Raw genomic sequence first — 22,231 nt, forward strand, 5'->3', positions numbered from 1 at the left:
TTTTTTTTTTTTTTTTTAGCTTTTTGGGCCACACCTGGTAACACTCGGGTTACTCCTGGCTATGCACTCAGAAATTGCTCCTGGCTAAGGGAACCATATGGGACGCGGGGGAGGGGGGATCAAACTGTGGTCTGTCCTAGGCTAGTTAGTGCCTTATCACTTTGTGCCACTGCTTGGCTTCCTTAATGTTTATTCTTTCTGATTTAATTCAGTCTTTTCTTACTGTTGGAAGTTATATTAGGAAACCTAGAAGTGGGGAGGAAAATAATGCAACTTAATTAATTGATGCAATTAATATTAATGTCATATCTTAGCTGATTATTATTGATAATATTAGAGGACGTCATTTAGTTTACATGAAGCATATTGGATTGGGTATTTTATATACAGTATAATCAAATTTAAGCTCTTTAAGTTTCTCAGAGCTCTTGGCGATAGCCATACCTGATTTAAAAATCATGATAAAATGGTACTTCTAACAAAAATATGTTGATAGTGAATACTTCACTATTTTCTTCTTTTTTTTTTTTTTTTTTTTTTGATTTTTGGGCCACACCCAGCAGTGCTCAGGGGTTACTCCTGGCTGTCTGCTCAGAAATAGCTCCTGGCAGGCAGGGGGGACCATATGGGACACCGGGATTTGAACCAACCACCTTTGGTCCTGGATTGGCTGCTTGCGAGGCAAACGCCGCTTTGCTACACTATTTTCTTCTTCTTCTTCTTTTTTTTTTTTTTTTTTTTTTTTTTGGTTTTTGGGCCACACCCAGCGGTGCTCAGGGGTTACTCCTGGCTGTCTGCTCAGAAATAGCTCCTGGCAGGCATGGGGGACCATATGGGACACCGGGATTCGAACCAACCACCTTTGGTTCTGGATCGGCTTTGCTTTGCATGCATAAGGTCGGTGGTTCGAATTCCGGCATCCCCTATGGTCCCCTGAGCCTGTCAGGAGCGATTTCTGAGTGTAGAGCCAGGGTCACTGTATTTTTGGTGACCCAGAAACCAAAAAAAAAAAAATTGTTTACTTTTGGAGATGCAGACCTGGCTTTGATTTGGGGCATCGTGTATGCTTGAGATTGACTATAGGATTCCAGCCTGGAAAGCATTATTCGCTTACTCTTTAGAGCCATTGTCCTGGTCTTCCATTATCCTTTAAGGATTTTGTTTGTTTGGGTTTTGGACTATACCCAGTAATGCATAGAAACTTTTTTTTTTACCCTCCTTTAAGTATTTTGTTTGTTTTGAGTTTTGGGCTATGCCAGTAATGCATAGAGATTATTTTTAGCTCCGGGCTCAGTGTTTGCTCCTTTGACAGTACTTGGGACCATGTGGTGCTGAACAAGGGCTTTCTGAAGCGTGTGCTCAATCTATTTTTTTTTGGGGGGGGGCCCACACCCGTTTGACGCTCAGGGGTTACTCCTGGCTATGCGCTCAGAAATCGCTCCTGACTTGGGGGAACCATATGGACGCTGGGGGAATCGAACCGCGGTCCATCCTATACTAGCGCTTGCAAGGCAGACACCTTACCTCTAGCGCCACCTTCCCAGCCCCGTGCTCAATCTATTGACCTGACTTATTATTGGCCTTTAAGATTTTTTATTTTGGGGGCCGGAGAGATAGCATGGAGGTAAGGCATTTGCCTCTCATGCAGAAGGTCATCGGTTCGAATCCCGGCGTCCCATATGGTCCCCCGTGCTTGCCAGGAGCGACTTCTGAGCATGGAGCCAGGAGTAACCCCTGAGCACTGCCGGGTGAGACCCAAAAAAAAAAAAAAGATTTTTTATTTTGTTTTGTTTTGGGGTTATACCCAGGAGTGTTCAGGGGTTACTGCCTTCTCTGGGCTTGAGGATGCTCCTGGCAGTGGTCAGGGATCAATCTTGTACTTCCTACATGCAACACATGTGCTCAGCCATGAGCATTTTCTCTGGCAGTCCTGTGGTTGTATCCAAATCTTTATGACTCAGCATTGACATTTTCTCAACAGTTTTTTGCTTATGTTACTGGTTATAGTGAAAGTCTCTTGATCTTGTGATTAATACAGTGTTTCTCAATTATTTTCTGTCATGCCCTCCTAGGAAGAACAAAACATTTTCTGCGCCCCCCCCCCCCCTCGTGCGACTGTAAATAGTATCTTTATTAAAAAAAACTTTAACCTCAAAACAAAAAATACATAATTTGAGCTGATTTTAATCAGAGGTGATGTCTGGATTAATGACTACATTGAGCACGTTTTGCAGTGCATAGCTTTTCGAAGCAGGGTTTGAAGCAGGACACAGCAACTCTCAGCTCCAGAAACATACAGAGACAGAAATACCGGGCTTAGCTTCTTATGACAGTGTTTGCTGAGGTCAAACGCTCCCCCCTTTACGGAGCCTCTTGAGCCCCCCCCCCCCAGGGGCTCGCCCCATTATTTGAGAAGCACTGGATTAAGAGGACATGCTTTAGATAGGACATGCTTTAGGATGGCAGACTCCTCTTTTCTTAAAAAAAGTGATACTACATATAGAAATACTGGACTAAGGTAGCAATTCTAGCTATAATGATCGTTGCTATTATATATAGATGTTTACTCAAAAGGGCTGTGTACAGCATATTCATAACAACATAGACCTGGGAGAAGTTAAGTTGTTAGTAGTGGTTAGTTTGGACATAGCAGGAATGTGAACATAGATCTCTGCCTTGTACTTACTTTTTTCTGGAGCACTTAAGTACTTAATACTTGAAAGTAGACAGTCTACTTGTTTTGGAATGAAGTAAAATATCACAATGTGATTTCCATTATTCTATTGCCATTTTACTTTCTGACACTATTGTAGTAATTATATTTATCGGGAAAAACATCCATTATAAGTAGAGGTGATTTTTTTTCTTTTTTGGGGGGGTCCACACCCTACAGCGCTCAGGGGTTACTCCTGGCTCCATGCTCAGAAATCGCCCCTGGCAGGCATAGGGGACCATATGGGATGCCGGGATTCCAACCACCGTCCTCCTGCATGAAAGGCAAATGCCTTACCTCTATGCTATCTCTCCGGCCCCTGATTTTTTTCATTTTACTGCTCATTGAAATAATTTAAAATTTAAAAAATGTTAAGACCATTTATAGCTATTCCTTAATATAACTTAGAAATGTTTCTTGTTGTTGGTTTTCTTCACTAATATTTCATTGGCTTTCTACTTGAGTGATCATCTCCTTATGTAGCCAAGTTGATAATGGAAGATATATACATATACACATTTATTAGATTCTTCCAAAATGAATTACAATCTTGACTTGTAATTGTTTATATCAATAAGTGTGGTTTTTTTTTTTGGGGGGGGGGGGCACAACCAGTGACACTCTGAAGTTACTCCTGGCTGTGCGCTCAGAAATTGCTCCAAGCTTGGAGGATCATATGTGCGCGATGGGGGGGGGGGGTCCTTCCTAGGCTAGTTTATTAACCTCTCCCACCATGAGTTCTTTTTTATTGTAAAGTCCTATCTCTTCAGAAATTTAATGAGTTATTTTAGATAGATAGTTGATATTTTTATGTAAAGTTTTTTGTTTCTTTTGTTTATATTTTCTAATACACACTTAACACTTTATGAAAAACATATCTTTTTTCCCACAATTACTCTATTAAAATTTTATTTAATGATGCACTTGGAAATTGCAGTGGTTAACTAGAAGTCTTTGTAACTAGTTTTGAAATAGGGCTAATTTTAACTGTAGTTTGCAGATTCCAACATAGTTTAGTTTGTACTTTTTTTTTTTTTTTTGGTTTTTGGGCCACACCTGGTGGTGCTCAGGGGTTACTCCTGGCTGTCTGCTCAGAAATAGCTCCTGGCAGGCACGAGGGACCATATGGGACACCGGGATTCGAACCAACCACCTTTGGTCCTGGATCGGCTGCTTGCAAGGCAAATGCCGCTGTGCTATCTCTCCGGGCCCTAGTTTGTACTCTTATTTGTGTCCTGAGTGATAAAAATAATTACTATATTAAAATGTCATAATTTCATACTTACTATGAGAGAATGGTTCAGATCCAGGGATGTGGATCAGTGGTCGCACTTGCTTTGTATGTATGAAATCCTAGGTTTGATTCCTCGTGCTACAAGAGGGTGAGAGAGAAGAGTTGTATGTTTCATTAAGTTTAATTCTCATTTCCCTTTTATTTATCTAGCTTAATGAAATTTCAGAGGAAGAAGAGGAAGATGAAAAGCTGGAACATATAGAAGAACTTCCGGAAGAAGGTGTGGAGAAATCAAAATCAAATGACATGCCAGAGATGGTACAATTGAGGATGACTGAAAACATCCTAGAACCAAATAGTGTTACAGCATCATCAAGGTAGTATTCCCCCCCCCCCTTTATTAAACTTTAAGCACCATGATTATAAGCATGATTGTAGTTGGGTTTCAGTCATAAACAGAACATCCCCCTTCACCAGTATAGCATTCCTGCCACCACTGCCCCTCCCACCTTCCCCAACCCTGCCTGTTTTTTTTCTTGGGGTGGGGGCCCACACCTGGCGGTGTTTAGGGGTTACTCCTGGCTGTCTGCTCAGAAATAGCTCCTGGCAGGCGGGATTTGAACCAACCACCTTAGGTCCTGGATCGGCTGCTTGCAAGTCAAACACAGCTGTGCTATCTCTCCGGCCCTCATGACTTCATTTTTATTTTAATGGGTTGATAGTATTACATTGTGCAGATGTACAATAGCTTCTTTATCTGTTTTGGGGCACTTGGATTGTTTACAGATTGTTTATATCTGTTTATGGGCACTTGGATTGTTTACAGATTCTGAGTATTGTGAATAGTGCCGTAGTGGAAATCAGAATGCAGATACCTATTCTGCATTGTGTTTTGGGCTCTTAGATTACAGGGTTATATGGAAGCTCAATTCCTAGCTCAAATTTTGAGGAATGGTCATATTATTTTCCGTAAAGGCTGGACCAGTTGATATTCTCATCAGTAGTGAATGAGAAGGGTCCCTTTTTTCTTCATATTCACAGTAATACTTGTTGTTTTTGTTCTTTCTGCCATTCTCTTTGTTTTGAGGGGGTTATATCATTTTCATTTTCTTCTTTTTTTTTTTTTTAATATGAAACGCTTCATGAATTTGCGTGTCATCCTTGCGCAGGAGCCATGGTAATCTTCTCTATCGTTCCAAATTTAGTATATGTGCTGCCGAGGCGAGCACCATTTTCATTTTCTTAATGATTTAGTGATATAGAACCATGTGCCTTTTGTTCATTTGGATTTTTTCTTTGAAGAAGTTTCGGTTCATCTAGTCCCCATTTATTGATAGAATTGGATGTACTTTCCTTTTTTCCCCAATTTTTAAAAAATCTGTATTTTATATTCAATGTGAAACTACGAAGTTATTCATAATTGGTTTTCAGGCATATATTTTCAACACTGTTCCCTCCACCATTGATCCCCGTCCCTTACATTTGCCTCTCAGATCCCCTCTCCTGTCTGCACCTACAAGAGGCACTTTATATATAAATAAATAAATTTATATAAAATATATAGTATATAATATACTAATATGCAAAACATATTATATTTATATAAAATAAATATAAAATAGATAAAATATGCATTATATAAAATTTTTTTGTACTGTGATTTATAGTACTGTTGCTGATAGGGTTTTATACATTTTTCTCACCTTTCATCATCATCTCCTCCTGTTATGACTGCTATTCCTCACCATAGGCATTTCCTACTGTTCCCCTTAACCCCATTGTCCAGCTCTCTCAAGGAGATGGTTTTCTACTGAATACATGTTCTTTGTTTCCATTGTCTTTGGGTATTTGTTACTCCACCATTATGATTCTTTATATCCTGCATATGAAAAAGATTCATTCTGTGTCAACATTTCTCCCTCTAACTTCACTCAGCATGATATTCTCTAGGTTCATGCATGTCAGAAGCAAGTTACGTAACTTAGATCTTTCCTTATGACTGTTTTATTGCATACATGTACCATAGTTTTCTTATCCAGTCATCTATTCTTGAGCACTTTGGTTGTTTTTAGATTTTGGCAATTGTGGATAATGCTGCAAGAGATATAGTGGTGCAAATAATTTTATTTTTTCATTTTGCTTTTGGATCCTTGGGTTATATCCAAGAAATGGAATTGCTGGATCAAATGGAAGCTCAGTTTGTTGTTGTTTTTGGGTCACACCTGGCGGCGCTCAGGGGTCCACTCCTGGCTCTGCACTCAGGAATCACTTCTGCCAGGTTCAGGGGACCATATGGGATGCCACCGTTTGTCCTGGGACTGCTGCATGCAAGGCAAATGCCCTACCACTGTGCTGTCTCTCTGGCCTCAGTTTCTAGGTTTTTAGTTTGTTCATATGGTCTTACAGAAAAGCTAGCTTTTAAAAGTTGTGTGAATTTCTGGGCTGGAACGGTGGCGCCAGGCGATGGGGCGTTTGCCTAGGATGAACCGCAGTTTGATCCCCTGGTGTCCCATATGGTGCTCCAAGCCAGGGTCAGTTTCTGAGTGCATAGCCAGGAGGAACCCCTGAGCATCACCAGTGTGGCCCAAAAACCAAAGAAAAAGAAAAGTTGTATGAATTTTATAAACATTTGCTTATGAAAATGTTCAGTAGGATAGCAAAAGATCACTTTTACATCATTGTATAGGGGTAGAAATGAATATATTTTATTAATTTTCCAAGATAAAATGAATTTTATGAAAAAAGATACGTGTTTTTTTAGTTTACAACATTATTGGTTTTTTTTGACAAGTATTAAATCATCAACATATGATATGATTTTTAATCTTTATTACTAGGGTTGATATTGCTGATGATGTTATTAATGCCAGTGAAAGTAACAGAGACAGTTCAGAACCTGTGTCTAGCACTGATTTGGGCAGTGAAGTTATGCAACAAGATTTTGTATTTGAGGATGGTGAAAATAACCAGGTAAGAAATGCAAACACGGGGCAGGGGGAGGGGGAAAGAAAAAGAAATGCAAACACAGGGCCGGGAAGGTGGTGCTAGAGGTAAGGTGTCTGCCTTGCAAGCGCCAGCGTAGGACGGACCGTGGTTCGATCCCCTGGCATCCTATATGGTCCCCCCAAGCCAGGGGCGATTTCTGAGCCCATAGCCTGAAGTAACCCCTGAGCGTCAAACGGGTGTGGCCCCAAAACCAAAAATAAAAAATATGCAAACACAAAAAGAGTCATGTAAGGTATATAAATGATAGTTTCACGTGTTCTTTTGTACCAGAAACAATAGTTTAGTATCTTTGCTGTTATACATATTTGCTTAATTAAAAATTCCAAATGGCCAGAGAAATAGTACATTGGGTTGAGAGCATGTATTGTCACCCCTACCACACCCCAAGAATTCACGTTTTCCTCAGTAGAGGCCTGGAATTATTCTGGTAGAAAAATAACATTTAAAAAAATTAAAAACTATTTACAACTGCTGGGACTGGAGAGATAGCATGCCTTGCATGCAGAAGAACAGTGGTTCAAATCCCGGCATTCCAAATGGTCCCCCGAGCCTGCCAGGAGCCAGGTCTTGAGCGTAGAGCCAGGAGTAAATGCCAGGAGCAATGTCTGAGCGGAGAGCCAGGATTAACCGTTGAGCACTGATTGGTGTGACCCAAAAACTAAACCAAAACTAATCTATTTATAACTGCTGACCTGGAGCAGTAGCACAACAGTCGGGCTTTTGTCTTGCACGTGGCTGACCCAGAACAGACCTCAATTGGATCCCAGGCATCTTCTATGTCCCTCAGGCCAGGAGTGATTTCTGAGTGCATAGCCAGGAGTGACCCCTGAATTGACGTCACCAGGTGTGGCCCAAAAACCAATACCAAACAAACAAACAAAAAACCCAACTATTTACAACGGCAAAGAAGCTACATTTTCTGTTGAGGTGTTTGGTAGTATGATTCAGTTGTACCTTTTTTTTTTCTTTTAGGGGATAAGTACTATCTTTTTATTCTTTAAGATATAAGTAATATAAATAAAATTATGTTAAATAAGTTATTAATATTTTATTTTAAAGAGGCATCAGAAATGATCAGATAATCCCTAAATAATTATTTTTACAAATGGTGAGAACTTGTGGATTTGAAGTGAGAAATAAAGGTCCAAGACTGCTATATTGCTGTTTCTCCAATTCCTGACTTGCCAAAAGTTTAAACTATCATGACATTTTGAATTTGAGTTTTCAAATTAGTTTTCCTAGTTATCCCTGACTCTTGCTCTAGAAAAAATAGGGTAAGAAGACATACTACAATAAATTTTCAATGGTCATATATGCAATATAAACATAACATAAGCAAACACCAGTGAAAGAATATAGAGATCATAATTCAAGAGATATTAAAATAACTTCCAGAAATAGACAGCTATATGTTTTTGTTCAACTGAGAATATTCTTGACTTTTAATGTGGGAAAACTATTTTATTGGTTCTTCAAAGAATATTTAGTGAGTTATCAATCACTTTTAGAAAATATGAGAGGTTTTGTTTCATAGAGATATAAGATATTTAACCAAGTTTATATGAGATAAAACTAATTATAAAAGTATCCTGAAAAACAGACATAAATTTTAAAATATCCATGGTTTTCTTTTTTTGTTGTTGTTGTTGTACCTTTTTTGTTTGTTTGTTTTTTGGGTGACACCCGGCAGCGCTTAGGGGTTACTCCTGGCTCTATGCTCAGAAATCGCTCCTGGCAGGTGGACAATATGGGATGCTGGGAATAGAACCACCTTCCTTCTGCATGCAAGGCAAATGCCCTATCTCCATGCTATCACTTCAACCCCACAGTTGTATCATTTTTTAAACTATTTGCTCTGGAAAAATTTTTCATGGGACAGGATTTTTCTCCCAAGGCTTTGGTTGGGGGTCATCCCCCAGTAGTATTCAGGGCTTACTCCTCTTGGTTCTGTTCTTTTTTTTTTTTTTTTTTTTTTTTTTGGTTTTTGGGCCACACCCGGTAATGCTCAGGGGTTACTCCTGGCTATGTGCTCAGAAGTTGCTCCTGGCTTGGGGGACCATATGGGACACCGGGGGATCGAACCGCGGTCCGTCCAAGGCTAGCGCAGGCAAGGCAGGCACCTTACCTTTAGCGCCACCGCCCGGCCCCATTGGTTCTGTTCTTAGAGATCATGCCTGGTGATATTTAGGGGATTTAAGGTGCTGGGTATCAAATCCAGGTCAGCCATGTGCAAGGCATGAAATTCAGCTGGTGTAAGTCTCTAGGCCAAAATTAAAGAGCTTTAAATGGTCCATATTTTGTCACTAACTTGCTTAGACTTTAGAGTTTAATGTTGACATATATAAATATTAAAAAATATAGCTGGAGAGATAGTCCAGCGGTTAACACATTTGCCTTGCATACAGTTGATCCAAGTTTGATCCCCAGCATCCCATATGGTCCTCCTAGCATACTACATCAGGCATAATTTCTGAGTTCAGAGCCAGGAGTAATCCCGGAGCATTGCTGAGTGTGGCCCCAAAACTGAAGGAAAGTAAATAAATCTTCCACCCCCTAAAAGAAAAAGAATTTAGATAGCTTGCTTTAGCAAGTGTGTAGAGATGTGAAGATGTAAAACTAGGCAGTTAGGATGTTCTAATTATGGATGGCTAAGAAAAGGGTGAAGACCAGAGAAATTCCTGTGTATAATGCTATTTAGGTTTTAATTGGCTCTTAATGTAATCCCAGCAACCCAGCCTGTAAACTATCTTGGCAATATAATTGAGCTACAGGGGGCTAGAGAGATAGGAGGAGGGTCTTGCACCTGGCCAACCCAGGTTTAATCTCCAATATTGGATATTGTCCCCTAATTCCCGCCTTTCAGCTCATAGGCACCACATTTTGCCTAAAAACAAATAAACAATACTGTAGCTGCTGTGCCTATCTACTGCTTTTGTCACTAACTTAATCAGCAGTACTGAAGTTCTTTGGCTTACCTGAATTGAGGTTATAGTACCACAGATAACCTTTAAAGGGCCCTGTTTGTGGAGAAGGGAGAAAGATTGGTGTATTTTGCTCAGCATTTTAGAAAAACCAAGTTAGCCTTTTTACATGTATAAAGAAATGAATATTTTACTTAGAATGAATTTTGAGGAAGTAAAATGTCCTTGTTATGAAAAACAGATTTTGGTTAGTTTCTTGTTTTTTTTTTTTTCTTCTTTCTTTCTTTTGTTTTTTGGGTCACCCTACAGTGATCAGGGGTTACTCCTGGCTTTATGCTCAGAAATCACGCCTCGGGGGACCATATGGGATGCTGGGATTCAAACCACCATCCTTCTGCATGCAAGGCAAATGCCTTATCCATGCAATCTCTCCAGCCCCATTTTTTTTTTTTTTTAGATTTTGGTTAGTTTCTGAAGAAAATATTTATTTCCTTTTACGTTAAATTGGATTGTCTATACTTTAGCCTAACTCTTACTTGTTTTACGGCATGATATAGAACCAAGTCACATAAAATGAGTTTTACCTCACATGTAGGTATAACTGAAATGGTGAGGTTATAATTAAAGTAAATTTATGATTTTGTTAAGTAAATGTTGTGGATAAATCAGCCTTTATATTTAAATGAGGAATTGGTGATATCTTAAATATAAGTTTGGTGGTATTTTGTAATCGCGCTGTATAGTTCTTACGAGTGCTTTTTATTTTATTTATTTATTTATTTATTTATTTTTTGGTTTTTGGGTCACACCCGGCAGTGCTCAGGGGTTACTCCTGGCTCCATGCTCAGAAGTCGCTCCTGGCAAGCACGGGGGACCATATGGGACGCCGGGATTCGAACCGATGACCTTCTGCATGAAAGGCAAACGCCTTACCTCCATGCTATCTCTCCGGCCCCTATTTTATTTCTTTTTAATTTTTGTTTCTTTTTCTTTTTTTGGGGGGGGAGGGGAGCGGTCACACCCAGAAGCACTCAGGAGTTAGTTACTCCTGTTAGGCTCAGGTTTACCATATGACCTCGTGGAAGGCAAATGTCCTACCTGCTGTGCTGTTGCTCTGGCCCATACACTCTGATTTTCCTTTACATAATCAAGTAATTTATTTTCATACTTATGTAAAAGAAAGCAGCACTGAGACTGATGTTTGGTTGTAGGTAATGGTTGTTATTTCATGTGCTCAGAATTCATATTTAAGAATGTAAATCTGGGGCCGGAGAGATAGCATGGAGGTAAGGTGTTTGCCTTGCATGCAGAAGGTTGGTGGTTCTAATCCCGGCATTCCATATGGTCCCCTGAGGCTACCAGGAGCGATTTCTGAGCGTAGAGCCAGGAATGCTGGGTGTGACCCAACACCCCCCCCCCCCAAATGTAAAGCTACATTTTAAATTTAAAAGATGTTGAATTTTTATTTTTGTTTAATTTTGATTCTGGGACCACACCTGGTTGTGCTCAGGGATCACTGCTACGGCTCGGGAACCATAAGTGATGCCGAGAATCAAACCCAGGTTGACTGTATAAGGAAAGCCTTACCTGCTGGTCTGTTCTTGAACTTTAATTTAAAACTTTGATTTTTAGATCAGTAATCTTCATACTTTGGGACAGGTGATCTCTGTAGACTTGTAAGTTTTTTTGTTTTTTTGTTTTTGTTTTTGTTTTTGGTTTTTTGGGTCACACCCGGCGGTGCTTAGGGGTTACTCCTGGCTGTCTGCTCAGAAATAGCTCCTGGCAGGCACAGGGGACCATATGGGACACCAGGATTCGAACCAACCACCTTTGGACCTGGAACGGCTGCTTGCAAGGCAAACACCGCTGTGCTATCTCTCCGGGCCCGACTTGTAAGATTTTTAAGGATCTTTTAAAGCTTTTGTTCTCATAGTACATACTGATAATTTGCCATTAGGAAAGATTAAAATGAGAAATAAATGTTTAAGCTCACTCTCTTACTCATACAGTATAAGTTTTGAAGGAAAATTAATAGTTATTAAAATGTTGTTAAAGAGGGCCATAAGAATAAAATCTAATAACCTGGAGGCTGGAGCGGTAGCACAAGCGGTAAGGTGTCTGCTTGCACACACTAGCCTAGGACAGACCACAGTTCAATACTCTGACATCCCATATGGTCCCCCAAGCCAGGAGTGATTTCTAAGTGATAGCCTGGAGTAACAACCCCTGAGCGTCACAAGGTGTGGCCCCAAAACCAAAATAAATAAAATCTAATAATCTAATTTGGAGCCAGGGAGATAATAATGTAAGTTAGGGCACTTGCCTTGTATGTGGCAGACCCTGGTTTGACCCCCAGCATCCCAATTGGTTTCCTAAGAACCATTTGGAGTAATTCCAGAGTGCAGAGTCAGGTCTTATCCCTGAGCCTCTCCAAGGTGTGGCCAGCCCCAAAACCCGAATAAATATATTAAAAATATATAACAAACTAATTTAGATAGGGAACTTCCTCCTAACAAAATTCCGGGAGGGCTGCATTAATACTATGTTTTCTTTTTTCAGTCCTTAGGTATACTGTTAGCGCCATGCAGTGACCATGGGAATAGTGAGGATGGCAATCTTGAGAGGTAAGCATTTTCTCTGTTTCATAAACTATTTTGAGAATTGGAGCTTTTTACATATTTTTTGGGTGAAATCTCAAAATGTTTTTATTTGATATACATTTTATAGTATATACATTATATTCTAAGCCAGCTTTTTGTTAAAATGGTTTATAAAATAAACAAATGTCTGTTCAGAGTGTGGACAGTAGTAGTAATAATTTAGGAAACTTAACAGAACTTAAAAAACATTGAAAGGGAAGAATACAGCCTCCTAGAGAGACTTAAAACAATTGAGAGTTAATTGAGTACATGTCTTTCAGAGTGTGTCACAATCTTGGAGCTATGGATAGATAGATGTCTTACTGAAAGACAAATTTGTACAGGATATTTCTATTCCCCTTTGAATTCCTAATTGGTGTAACACATAATGCAGGCTGCAAGTGAATCCTTATTTACCACTTTGGTCTGTAATTCTGAGGGGAGCAGGGGCGTTCCCTGAGCATGAATAGTACAGCTATGTTAACTTGGAACAGACAATCCCTTTGAACCATGGTTTTCCAGAATTTTTTGTTTCTCGGGGTAGATTTGGGGTCTTGTTACCATTTTTATAATTTTTTATGCTGCAAAGAAGTATAACTTTCCTTAGGAAAATGACAATATTCTGAAAATGTGTATTAGTGGAGATTTTGCAGAGTAGATTGTAAATACTGAGAGATGCCATTTAGCTTTACTAATTTGGTGACAGCCTGTTGACAAGGGTAAATTTTTGTTGTTGTCATTGCTTCTCTTAATTGTGAGCTGGAAAACCTGCTCTTTGAAGGTAAGTAGATTCTTTGGAGCCATGTCTCTGGAGTGTCCCCATACTCTGAAGGTCCACAGATTTCCTGCTTACAGCAGTTCCTTGTGCTTCCTTTCAGGAGGCAGGAATGATCCTCTTCCAGCCCAGGGAATATTGGAGCTATGGGCTGAAGATGTAAGATTAACAGGCATCCCCAGAATGATGACATCTGGATTTGGTAGAACAATAAGGATCCATTTAGTGAGGACACAATCTTTTTGGAAAAAGTTCTTTCCTGTTCAACTTGTATATAGGTTAGCAAACTTGTTTTTTAGATCCAAAGAGTTCGTTACTTAGGTGAATTACACTTTGCATGTTTAACACTTATGTTTTTTGGATGTAGGCGATATAAGTCTTTTAGTCTCTTACAGAAAGAATTTAGCTCATTGTACCATTTGCTCCAATTCTAAATTAAGGAAGGTTTAGGGAATTTAGTTCATTTCTCTTGCTCGGGGAGAATAGGGTAGTTATAAATATAACAGACAAGATGACTTGAGAGCATCTTATCAAGATCAGTACCTGTCTTCTGAGTGCACAATCTGTTATGACATGGTAGAGATACACTTGTATCTTTATAAATTGCCATAAGCTCTAGGGATTAGAACTTTCTCAGCAGGCATATTTGTAAGCCTAAATTATAGAAACTAGATGTTCACTTGACTCTGGAGATAAGCAGACAATTTGTAACAGCTTTTGCTCTAATCCTGTCCTGCATAGGACAGGGAAATACGAAGTGAATGGTTTCTATGCATTTCCTTTTTACATGCTACTGTTACAGGAAGGAGAGATTTAGGAACAGTAATCATTTTGATTGTAATAGGGTATAGCTTAAAAAATAGAGAATTCCCTGAATCGGGAGAATAAAATAATTAAAGTTAATACTTATTTTACAAAATCTTTATTATATATTCAGTCCTATGGGTGTCTTTGTAGATTTTAATTTTTCTTTAAAAATGTTTTTCTTTAAGGGAGTGGATATTTATATGGGGAGGTTGGAGAATGTTATTTTTCTGAACCTGAAGTGATTCTGTGGATCTTTTCAGTAGTGTGCGATTTTCAGATATAGGGCTCCAAAGAATGGGCATATGTCTGTCCTAGTTGTCATTTTCTTTACATTGTAAATGTTAACTTCATTGGAAAGAGGAATCTATGTAAGAAATATTCAGTGACAGTAGTTTACTTATTCTTAAAAGACTAATAACTTTACTTGTATTTTTAGGAAAGAATATTTATCATTTGACAGTGATAAGTTGTCTGACTTGATGCTGGTAAGAATTACTTTTTTCTTATTGTTCTTAAAGTTGTTTTTGGGTCTAGATCAGGGTGGTGCTCGGTATTACTCCTGGCTCTGGGCTCAAGGGTCACTCCTGATAGTGCTGAGGGGATAGAAGTAGGGGTGGCTACCTGCAAGGCAAGTATTTTAATGCCTGTACTATTTTTTAGACTCTGGTTCTTGAAGTCTTTGCTAGGTTCATTCTGCCCATTAGTCTTTTAACTCTTGGGTCAAGTAGATTTAAATATAGAAGTCCTTAGAATTAAGCATGAGCTTGACTTGTTATGTTTGATGACAATAGACTTGCTTTTGAAAATGCTGGATCTGGGGTCTGGTCTTTTGTCTCCCATTAGATACAGTATAAAATTAAAAATTGGGGGCTGGAGAGGTAGCACAGCAGTAAAGCGTTTGCCTTGCACGCAGCCGACCCAGGGCAGAAAATTTCGAATCCTGGCATCCCATATGGTCCCTTGACCCTGTCAGGAGCAACTTCTGAGCACAGAGTTAGAAGTAACGAGAGCCACCAGCTGTGACCCAAAAACCGAGAAAAGAAATTGTACTTTAGGCTTTAGTAAACCAGGACATCTATATAAGGATATGTGCTTGGTGTGAGAAGCCTTATAATTTTGAAATTGATTTTTATTTTTAAATACAGGACTCTAGTAGCAAGATCTGTGATTTAAATGCCAACACTGATTCAGAAGTGCCAGAAGGTATAAGTGTTGGTTTTCAAGGTGAAGCAACATGTGTCCACATTCCACTTTTAGATCTGAAGAATGTTTCTGATGGTGATGAATGGGAAGGTAATTTTACCTAAGCACATAGTTTACCTAATGCTGTTTGTAACTGAAATGACCTAGAGTGGTACTGAGATCACTGCCCTATTCTGACAATCTTAATCATCTTGATTTTTGTCCTTTCACTCATACAGATTAGTGAGTGTTTTTTCTAAAATTCTCTAATGAGATTATGGGGCCAACTATCTGTATGAACTGGAACTTCTTCTGATTCATTAGCTTTGATGATGGATGTTAGAATTGATTAAAAGTAAAATCAGATAGGTTTTATTATACCTGTCTTTGAAAGTCTCTAGTGTTGTATATTATAGGAATTTTAATACTTTAAACAGGGTAAATAAAATATCATAAATAAAAATTTATGATAATCAGAAATACTTTTAAAAATTATCTGGCATCTCTGTATTATGAAGGTTTGGGAGTAGAATCTAAATAATTTTTATGAAGGAAAATATTTAAATATAAAAAGCAAGCAATTTGCTTTGTATTTGTCAAAATTCAGCTTAAAACTTGCATTTCACTGTGTAAGTTTTATTTATTTTAATTTTAAACTTTATTGATTGGTTACTCCTGGTTCTGTACTCAGAAATTGCCCGTCAGGCTGGGGGACCATATGAATGCCAAGAATCGAATCAGGTCCCTCCCGGGTCATCTGCCCACAAGACAAATTCCCCACCTATGTGCTGTGTCTCTGACCCCTATTTTATTTTATTAATAAGAAGAAAACGAAGTACTTGAATCCAGTCAATAAATTTTTTTTGGGGTCACACCCGGCAGCGCTTGGGGTTACTCCTGGCTTCACGCTCAGAAATCGCTCTTGGCAGGCTCAGGGGACCATATGGGATGCCGGGATTTGAACCAATGACCTTCTGCATGAAAGGCAAATGCCTTACCTCCATGCTATCTCTCCGGCCCCAAGTCAGTAATTTTTATGCTGAATTACTTTTGGGGTGGTAGTAGCTTTTTGCTTTGATATCCCTGAGAAAATTAAAAGGGTTAATTGGATGGATAGATATTACAAGGCAAATTTAGGAAAAGATCCATGGTAAAATGTAGATGATTGGTATATGGATGTTCACTGAGAGTCTTTCAACTTTCTGGTATATTTGTAAACTTTGAAACAAGTGTTGGGGATAGGAGAGTTCAGAATAAGCAACACATTTGAGTCAGAGTCCTTCTGGATCATATATTTTACTAATCGGAGTGACAATAAGGCAACACAGGAATTTCAAACAAAATTTCTTGTTCAGTTAAAAGATGATCCATTGGTTGGCTTACTATTGGCAGGTTAGCTGATAACATGCTTTTCCAATATTGAGGATTTGCACAGTCAGTCAATATCACACACTCTTTGCCACCTCTAATTTGTCTCTGTACTTAAAATGGGATACATTCAAAGTGTCATTTTCTGTGCCAAATTTTATTACCGCTTTGTGGTTTTTTTTTTTTTTTTTTTTCTTTCCCTTTTTTGGGTCACAACACCTGGGAGTGCTCAGGGGTTACTCCTAGCTCTATGCTCAGAAATCACTCCTGGCAGGCTCCAGGGACCATATGGGATGCCGAGATTCGAACCACCGTCCTTCTGCATGCAAGGCAAATGCCCTACCTTCATACTATCTCTCTGGCCCCTACCACTTTGTATTTTATATAACTGTTTGACATACTCAGTGGCATATTGCATGTCTACATTAAATCATACTAGTTTAGTTTTTGGGCCACACCTGGCTCCTGGCAGGATTGGGGTGGACCATATGAGATTCTGGCAATCAAACCTAGGTTGGCCATATGCAAGGTAAATTCCCTAATCACTGCTATCATTCTAGCCCCTAAATCAAGTTTTATAGGTTTTGTGTTACTCAGAACATTTGCAATTTGTGCGGATATTTCCCATAGTTTTGTGATATGTTCGCATTCTGGTGGCAGTGCAGATAAAAATCCCTTTTAGATTTTCATCTTTACTATAATAAGTAGAGGCATCCCTGGAGTGTCAGTAGGAACAGAGGCAAAAAGATGGGCTTTGATTATGCTAAGGCAGTGGTCAGCAACCTGCGGCTTGTTACACTTTGAATTTGGCTCTTCTGTGTGCTGGGCGGCCGCTTCAAGAGTCAGGACTCTGCACAGAGCCTCTGTCAGTGCACGCCCTGTGTGGCTCTCAAAATAAATTTCAGTCGTGGTTTTGGCGAGATTTGGCTCAGTTGAAAAAAAAAAAAAAAGGTTGCCAACCACTGCGCTAAGGGATTCACTCCACGTTCTCTTGGAAAATAAATAGCCCTTACGATTTTTCACCAGAGGTTCCTAATCTTAAATGTGGGTGTGTTTTTTTAATAACAAACTTTAAAACTGCTTTTTATAGAGGTCATGTAAGTCATACTCTACCAAACTGTTGTGTGCCCCAATGATTTGGCACCAGGTTCTGTCAGTGCGATACCCCGGAGTCCTCCAGCAGTCCTGAAGACCACACCCAGTTGGTATTGGGGGCTCCTGCTCAACTAGGAGTTGAACTCAGGGTCTCATATACACTAGCTTGTGTTCTTCCTCTTGAGCCATATCCTTAACCTCTGCACTTGTTTCAGGCATAGAGGAAACTTGATTCTGTGTCCCATTTTAGCCAATTGACAGCTTCCCTAAAAAGGTCCTGATTCTGGGCTGGGTATTTTGGAGCAAGGGTGGGGGGGAGCAAACTCCACAGTCCCCAGAGGTTGTTACTCCTGTCTCTGAGCTCAGAAATCATTGTTGGTGGGACCCAGGGGACCATATGGAATGCCCAGGAATCAGCATTCGGTTGTTCCCGTGTAAGGCAAGCAAGCACCCTCCCTACCTGTTGCATTATTGATTTGGCCCCCTGAGCTATTTGTTTTTATGTTTGAATCTGTTCCTTGGGTAGAAGGTGAAGATAACTCTGAATTCCTGGTTTTTAGTGCCTGAGTTGTCCCTCCAGACTCAAAAAACCCTGCCAGCTTCCAGCTGACTTTCCAGGAATAGGTATTACTAAGAGAACCAGAGGTATGGGATATGTGTGAAGGTTGGCTGGATCTTGCATGTGTGATCAACCTTGGTTTGATCACTGGACCCATCTAAGCACCTTCAGAGAGACCCTGAGCACTGAGCAGGTGTAGCCTCTCAACACCTCGGGTGTGACCTTCAAAGAGGAGAGGGACAGAGTGCCATCGCCAGGCATCATGTAAACCTCTCAGTTGTGATCTTGGATGATGGCTATTAGCAGACCATGTTGTTATTCCTTTCCACTTGATTTTCTACAGTTAGGAGTTAAGATATTCTAAACATGTCTTTTTTTTTTTTTAATAGGCCAGCTGATTTTAGAAAACAAGAAACTTTAGAATCTGTGAAACCTCGTTTAGTGCAGTTCTTCTAAATTTTTTTAACTTTTTGGACCATTTCTGGTTGTGCTTGGGGATCAATCATGCAGTACTTGGGGTACAGTATGTAGTGCTGAGATTTGAATCTGGGTTGGCCTTGTGCCAGAAAGTGCTCTCTGCTCTCACTCTGACTCCATCTTGAAACTTAATAGAGAAGTGGTATGACTTCAAATAGAAACTCATCTCACTCTTCATGAGGACATGGGTGTTTTGTTTTTGCTCAACTGTTAGGCAGCAGAATTCATTTAGCAAGCAAGATGTATGTGACTACTACAGCATGAATTTGAAACACCTGTCCCAGCAGAGGTCTTGCCGTTTAGTGAAAGTTAACATCTTTCCTGCTAATGCTTGAACACAGTAAATGTTCTCACAAAGTAAACTAAGGAGAGATATTTTTGTCATAAAAATTTTACTGAATAATTTCAAGTACTGCCTGTTTAAGAATTTCCATTTCGTCAATATTGCTTGAGTTTTAATAAATATCCCTACTTTGACTTTTTTTTGGCCTTGCTTGTTGAAATGGAAATGTATGTTTGTGTTTGTTTTTAAAGTTTGGTTGTTAGTAATTTCTTTGTATAAACTTTTTTAAGTAGAATAGCTAACTGGTTTTACGGAAATGTTTTTGGTATCTTTGGCTGTCTTAGTTATGTGTATGGTTTGTTCTGACTGTGCTGTGTGTTCACTTTAGTATTTTTTGCCATTTTTTTCCATTTTATTAGCGTCATGCCCTATCACTTTTCCCCTCATTGATTTCAAAACAATGCATCTGCAGAGAGATGGGGAGGGTAAGTATGGTTCACCATAGTTTAGTTTTGTTTTTGTTTTTGTTTTTTTTTGCCTTTTTTGTGGTTCACTTTGTTTGCCTTCTTAATAGCCCTTCTCCTGCTGTCCCCATATCTTCGGAAAAATATTCTGGGTTAAAAAAATACCCAGAAGAAATTGATTTACTTTCTTTTCTTAAATTAGGAGATTTCTCATAAAATGTTTACTACTGTTACTTGTTGGGAAGCAGGTACAAGGGTTGCTTTGTTAATAATCACTTTATTGCTGGGTTTATTGTGGGATTGCACGCTTTGTACCCACTTTTAGTTATCAGATTTTTCTGGACTTCCAAAACTAACTAAATTACATTCTTAATCTGGAAAAAGAAGTAATGCTTTAAATTGCTAATGCATTAAGTTACTAAAGAGAAATATTTATTGTGTGAAGAAAAATATAACAGTCTTGAATTTTGACACTGTCAAGCCATATTAAAAGAAAACTTAGCTCATTTTTACTGTTAATAAACTCAGAGCATAACAATTTTGAATTATAATTATTAAGACCATACATACAGATTAAAAAAAGGTTTCCCTCCACTCCTGGTCTCCAGTGATACTGGAAACTAATTTTGTATATGGAATATATTGTGGATTGATTGTGTATTCATCTTGTGTTTTGCATTTAATCAAAACATTTATGCAAAGATAACAGATTCATTTGGTTTCATTTGTAAACATAATTAAAATGGCCTTGATAGTTAATGACGCTGAGTTTTGTATTGATAATATTGTTGTGTTTTTTTAAATACATGAATAAAACTAATAGCTACAGTTTAATGTTGGAGACCACATGCTGTCAGATGAGTTAATGACTTTTGTGGAAAATAAAATTTTTTTTCTTAACGTGCTGGAGAAATGAACCTAGAGCCTCAGTTTTTGAGCTTATACTTGTACTGGTGTGCCATATACCTGACCATCCCCCTCCCCAAATGTTACTGTTCTTTTAGAGTCAAAGAGCTCTACTTGATAATATTCTGCATAGTGTGGGGGAATGGCTTCTACTCCTTCACATATTTTACATGGCATTATCAAGATAAGCTAAAGTTTTTGTTGAAGACTATTTGTTTCTAAATGAAAGCTTTCTCCTACATGAAAAATAATATTAAATATCATTTTAAAGTGCTTGACAGTGTTCCTTCTTGCTCTGCAGCTGAGTTCAGAAATTTAGACCGAACATTCATGTGAAAATATACATCTGGGTGAAAAAAAATCAAGTTCAGATAACATTATCTTAGGAAGATCCCTAGTTTTTAAAAACTTGCATACACACATACATGATACATTTTAATGAACTTCTATGTCAATTACAATTTAAAGAACATATAGCTGATTTCTTTTCCCCAAGTAAAATTATGACCTATGGTACTATTCTTTGTTTTGCAGAGCCATTTCCTGCTTTTAAGTCTTGGCAGGAAGACTCAGAATCTGGAGAAGCTCAGCTGTCTCCACAGGCTGGACGTATGAATCATCATCCCCTAGAAGACTGTCCTCCAGTATTATCACATCGTAGTTTAGATTTTGGGCAAAGCCAGCGTTTCCTCCATGACCCAGAAACAATGGATTCCTCATCTAAAGCCCTTACTTTTGCTCGGTATATGATCTTTATGTGCTTAAGAGAAGTGATTCCTGTACCATCCTAAGGATCTGAGATAACTAGTTCTCCATATCTTTTTTTGGGGAGGAGGGGGGAGAGCACACCTGGCAGCACTCAGGGATTACTCCTGGCTCTGTGTTCAGAAGTTACTCCTGGAAGGTGAGGGGACCATACAGGATGCCTGGGATTAAACCATGAGCATTTTTATACTTTATAATGATTTTAACCCTTAAGTTCTGGGTTAAAATTGAGGTATAGTATTTGAAATTTAGACTCAGACATTTCCTGTTGATGCATTTATTCATTTATGACTTAAATACAGAACTGTAGAAGGGATATAGTTAGTAGTACTTACCAGTCTTTAATCCTTTTATTATAAAAACTAAATCGATCCTGAATAGCAAAAGTATTTCCTCTTATTTGAACAATAAAGGCAGGCTCTCAGCTGCTGTTCTTTTTTCGTCTGCCCAGACAACTTCTGAATAATTTCAAATTGTTTTCTTCACCACTAGGTTAGATTATATTGTGGCATATAACACTTTCTGCCCTTGAATGTCAAGGCCTTACTTTCACTTTATTATTGTAATTTTTCATTGTGGGGACTTGTTCTAGCTGTGCCCCAGGCTGGGGAAGGGAGAAGTCTCTTGGCCACACTCACCAGTACTTGGATTCTATTAAGGTCACATAGGCAGTGTTGAAGGAGCCATATAGTACCAGAAAATCAAACCCAGGCCATGGTTATCACTTGGCCCACATCCCTGCCCATCACAGAAAAGTTAGACTTGTAATCAGATCAGTAATACTTGAGTATAGAGAAGATGACACTAACACAGTTTTCGCCTTTTGTTTGAATTTAGGATAAGAAGGTCATCTTTTAGTTCAAAAGATGAAAAAAGAGAAGATAGAACACCTTATCAGTTGGTTAAGAAACTTCAGAAAAAAATTAGACAATTTGAGGAACAGTTTGAAAGGGAAAGAAAAAGCAAGGTAAGTTTATGGAATAGTTTATTATGAGAATTGTGTACTAAAACAGGAGGTTCTTGTGAGGTCCTTACTT

At 38.8% G+C, this 22,231-nt stretch overlaps 1 protein-coding gene and 1 non-coding gene across 6 annotated transcripts in view; one reads left to right on the top strand and one right to left on the bottom strand.

Annotated features, from left to right (window-relative positions):
* Nucleotides 1-22,231, top strand: part of FAM13B (family with sequence similarity 13 member B) — an 84,912-nt gene that overhangs the window by 41,086 nt on the left and 21,595 nt on the right. For 3 of the 5 annotated variants that reach the window (XM_049785993.1, XM_049785996.1, XM_049785995.1), the window contains exons 7-14: nucleotides 4,158-4,324; nucleotides 6,785-6,917; nucleotides 12,434-12,498; nucleotides 14,532-14,580; nucleotides 15,241-15,388; nucleotides 19,479-19,544; nucleotides 20,964-21,171; nucleotides 22,032-22,161. In XM_049785993.1, the coding sequence (XP_049641950.1) occupies nucleotides 4,158-4,324; nucleotides 6,785-6,917; nucleotides 12,434-12,498; nucleotides 14,532-14,580; nucleotides 15,241-15,388; nucleotides 19,479-19,544; nucleotides 20,964-21,171; nucleotides 22,032-22,161 (966 nt within the window). The remainder of the gene's footprint in view (nucleotides 1-4,157; nucleotides 4,325-6,784; nucleotides 6,918-12,433; nucleotides 12,499-14,531; nucleotides 14,581-15,240; nucleotides 15,389-19,478; nucleotides 19,545-20,963; nucleotides 21,172-22,031; nucleotides 22,162-22,231) is intronic. The other 2 variants (XM_049785994.1, XM_049785997.1) reach the window with 1 other exon arrangement.
* LOC126029193 (U6 spliceosomal RNA) lies at nucleotides 5,072-5,176 on the bottom strand. Its single transcript, XR_007502842.1, has one exon. It is a non-coding gene; the product is annotated as a U6 spliceosomal RNA (small nuclear RNA).

The sequence above is a fragment of the Suncus etruscus genome, chromosome 14 (assembly GCF_024139225.1).
Source record: "Suncus etruscus isolate mSunEtr1 chromosome 14, mSunEtr1.pri.cur, whole genome shotgun sequence".
Classification (NCBI taxonomy): domain Eukaryota; kingdom Metazoa; phylum Chordata; class Mammalia; order Eulipotyphla; family Soricidae; genus Suncus; species Suncus etruscus.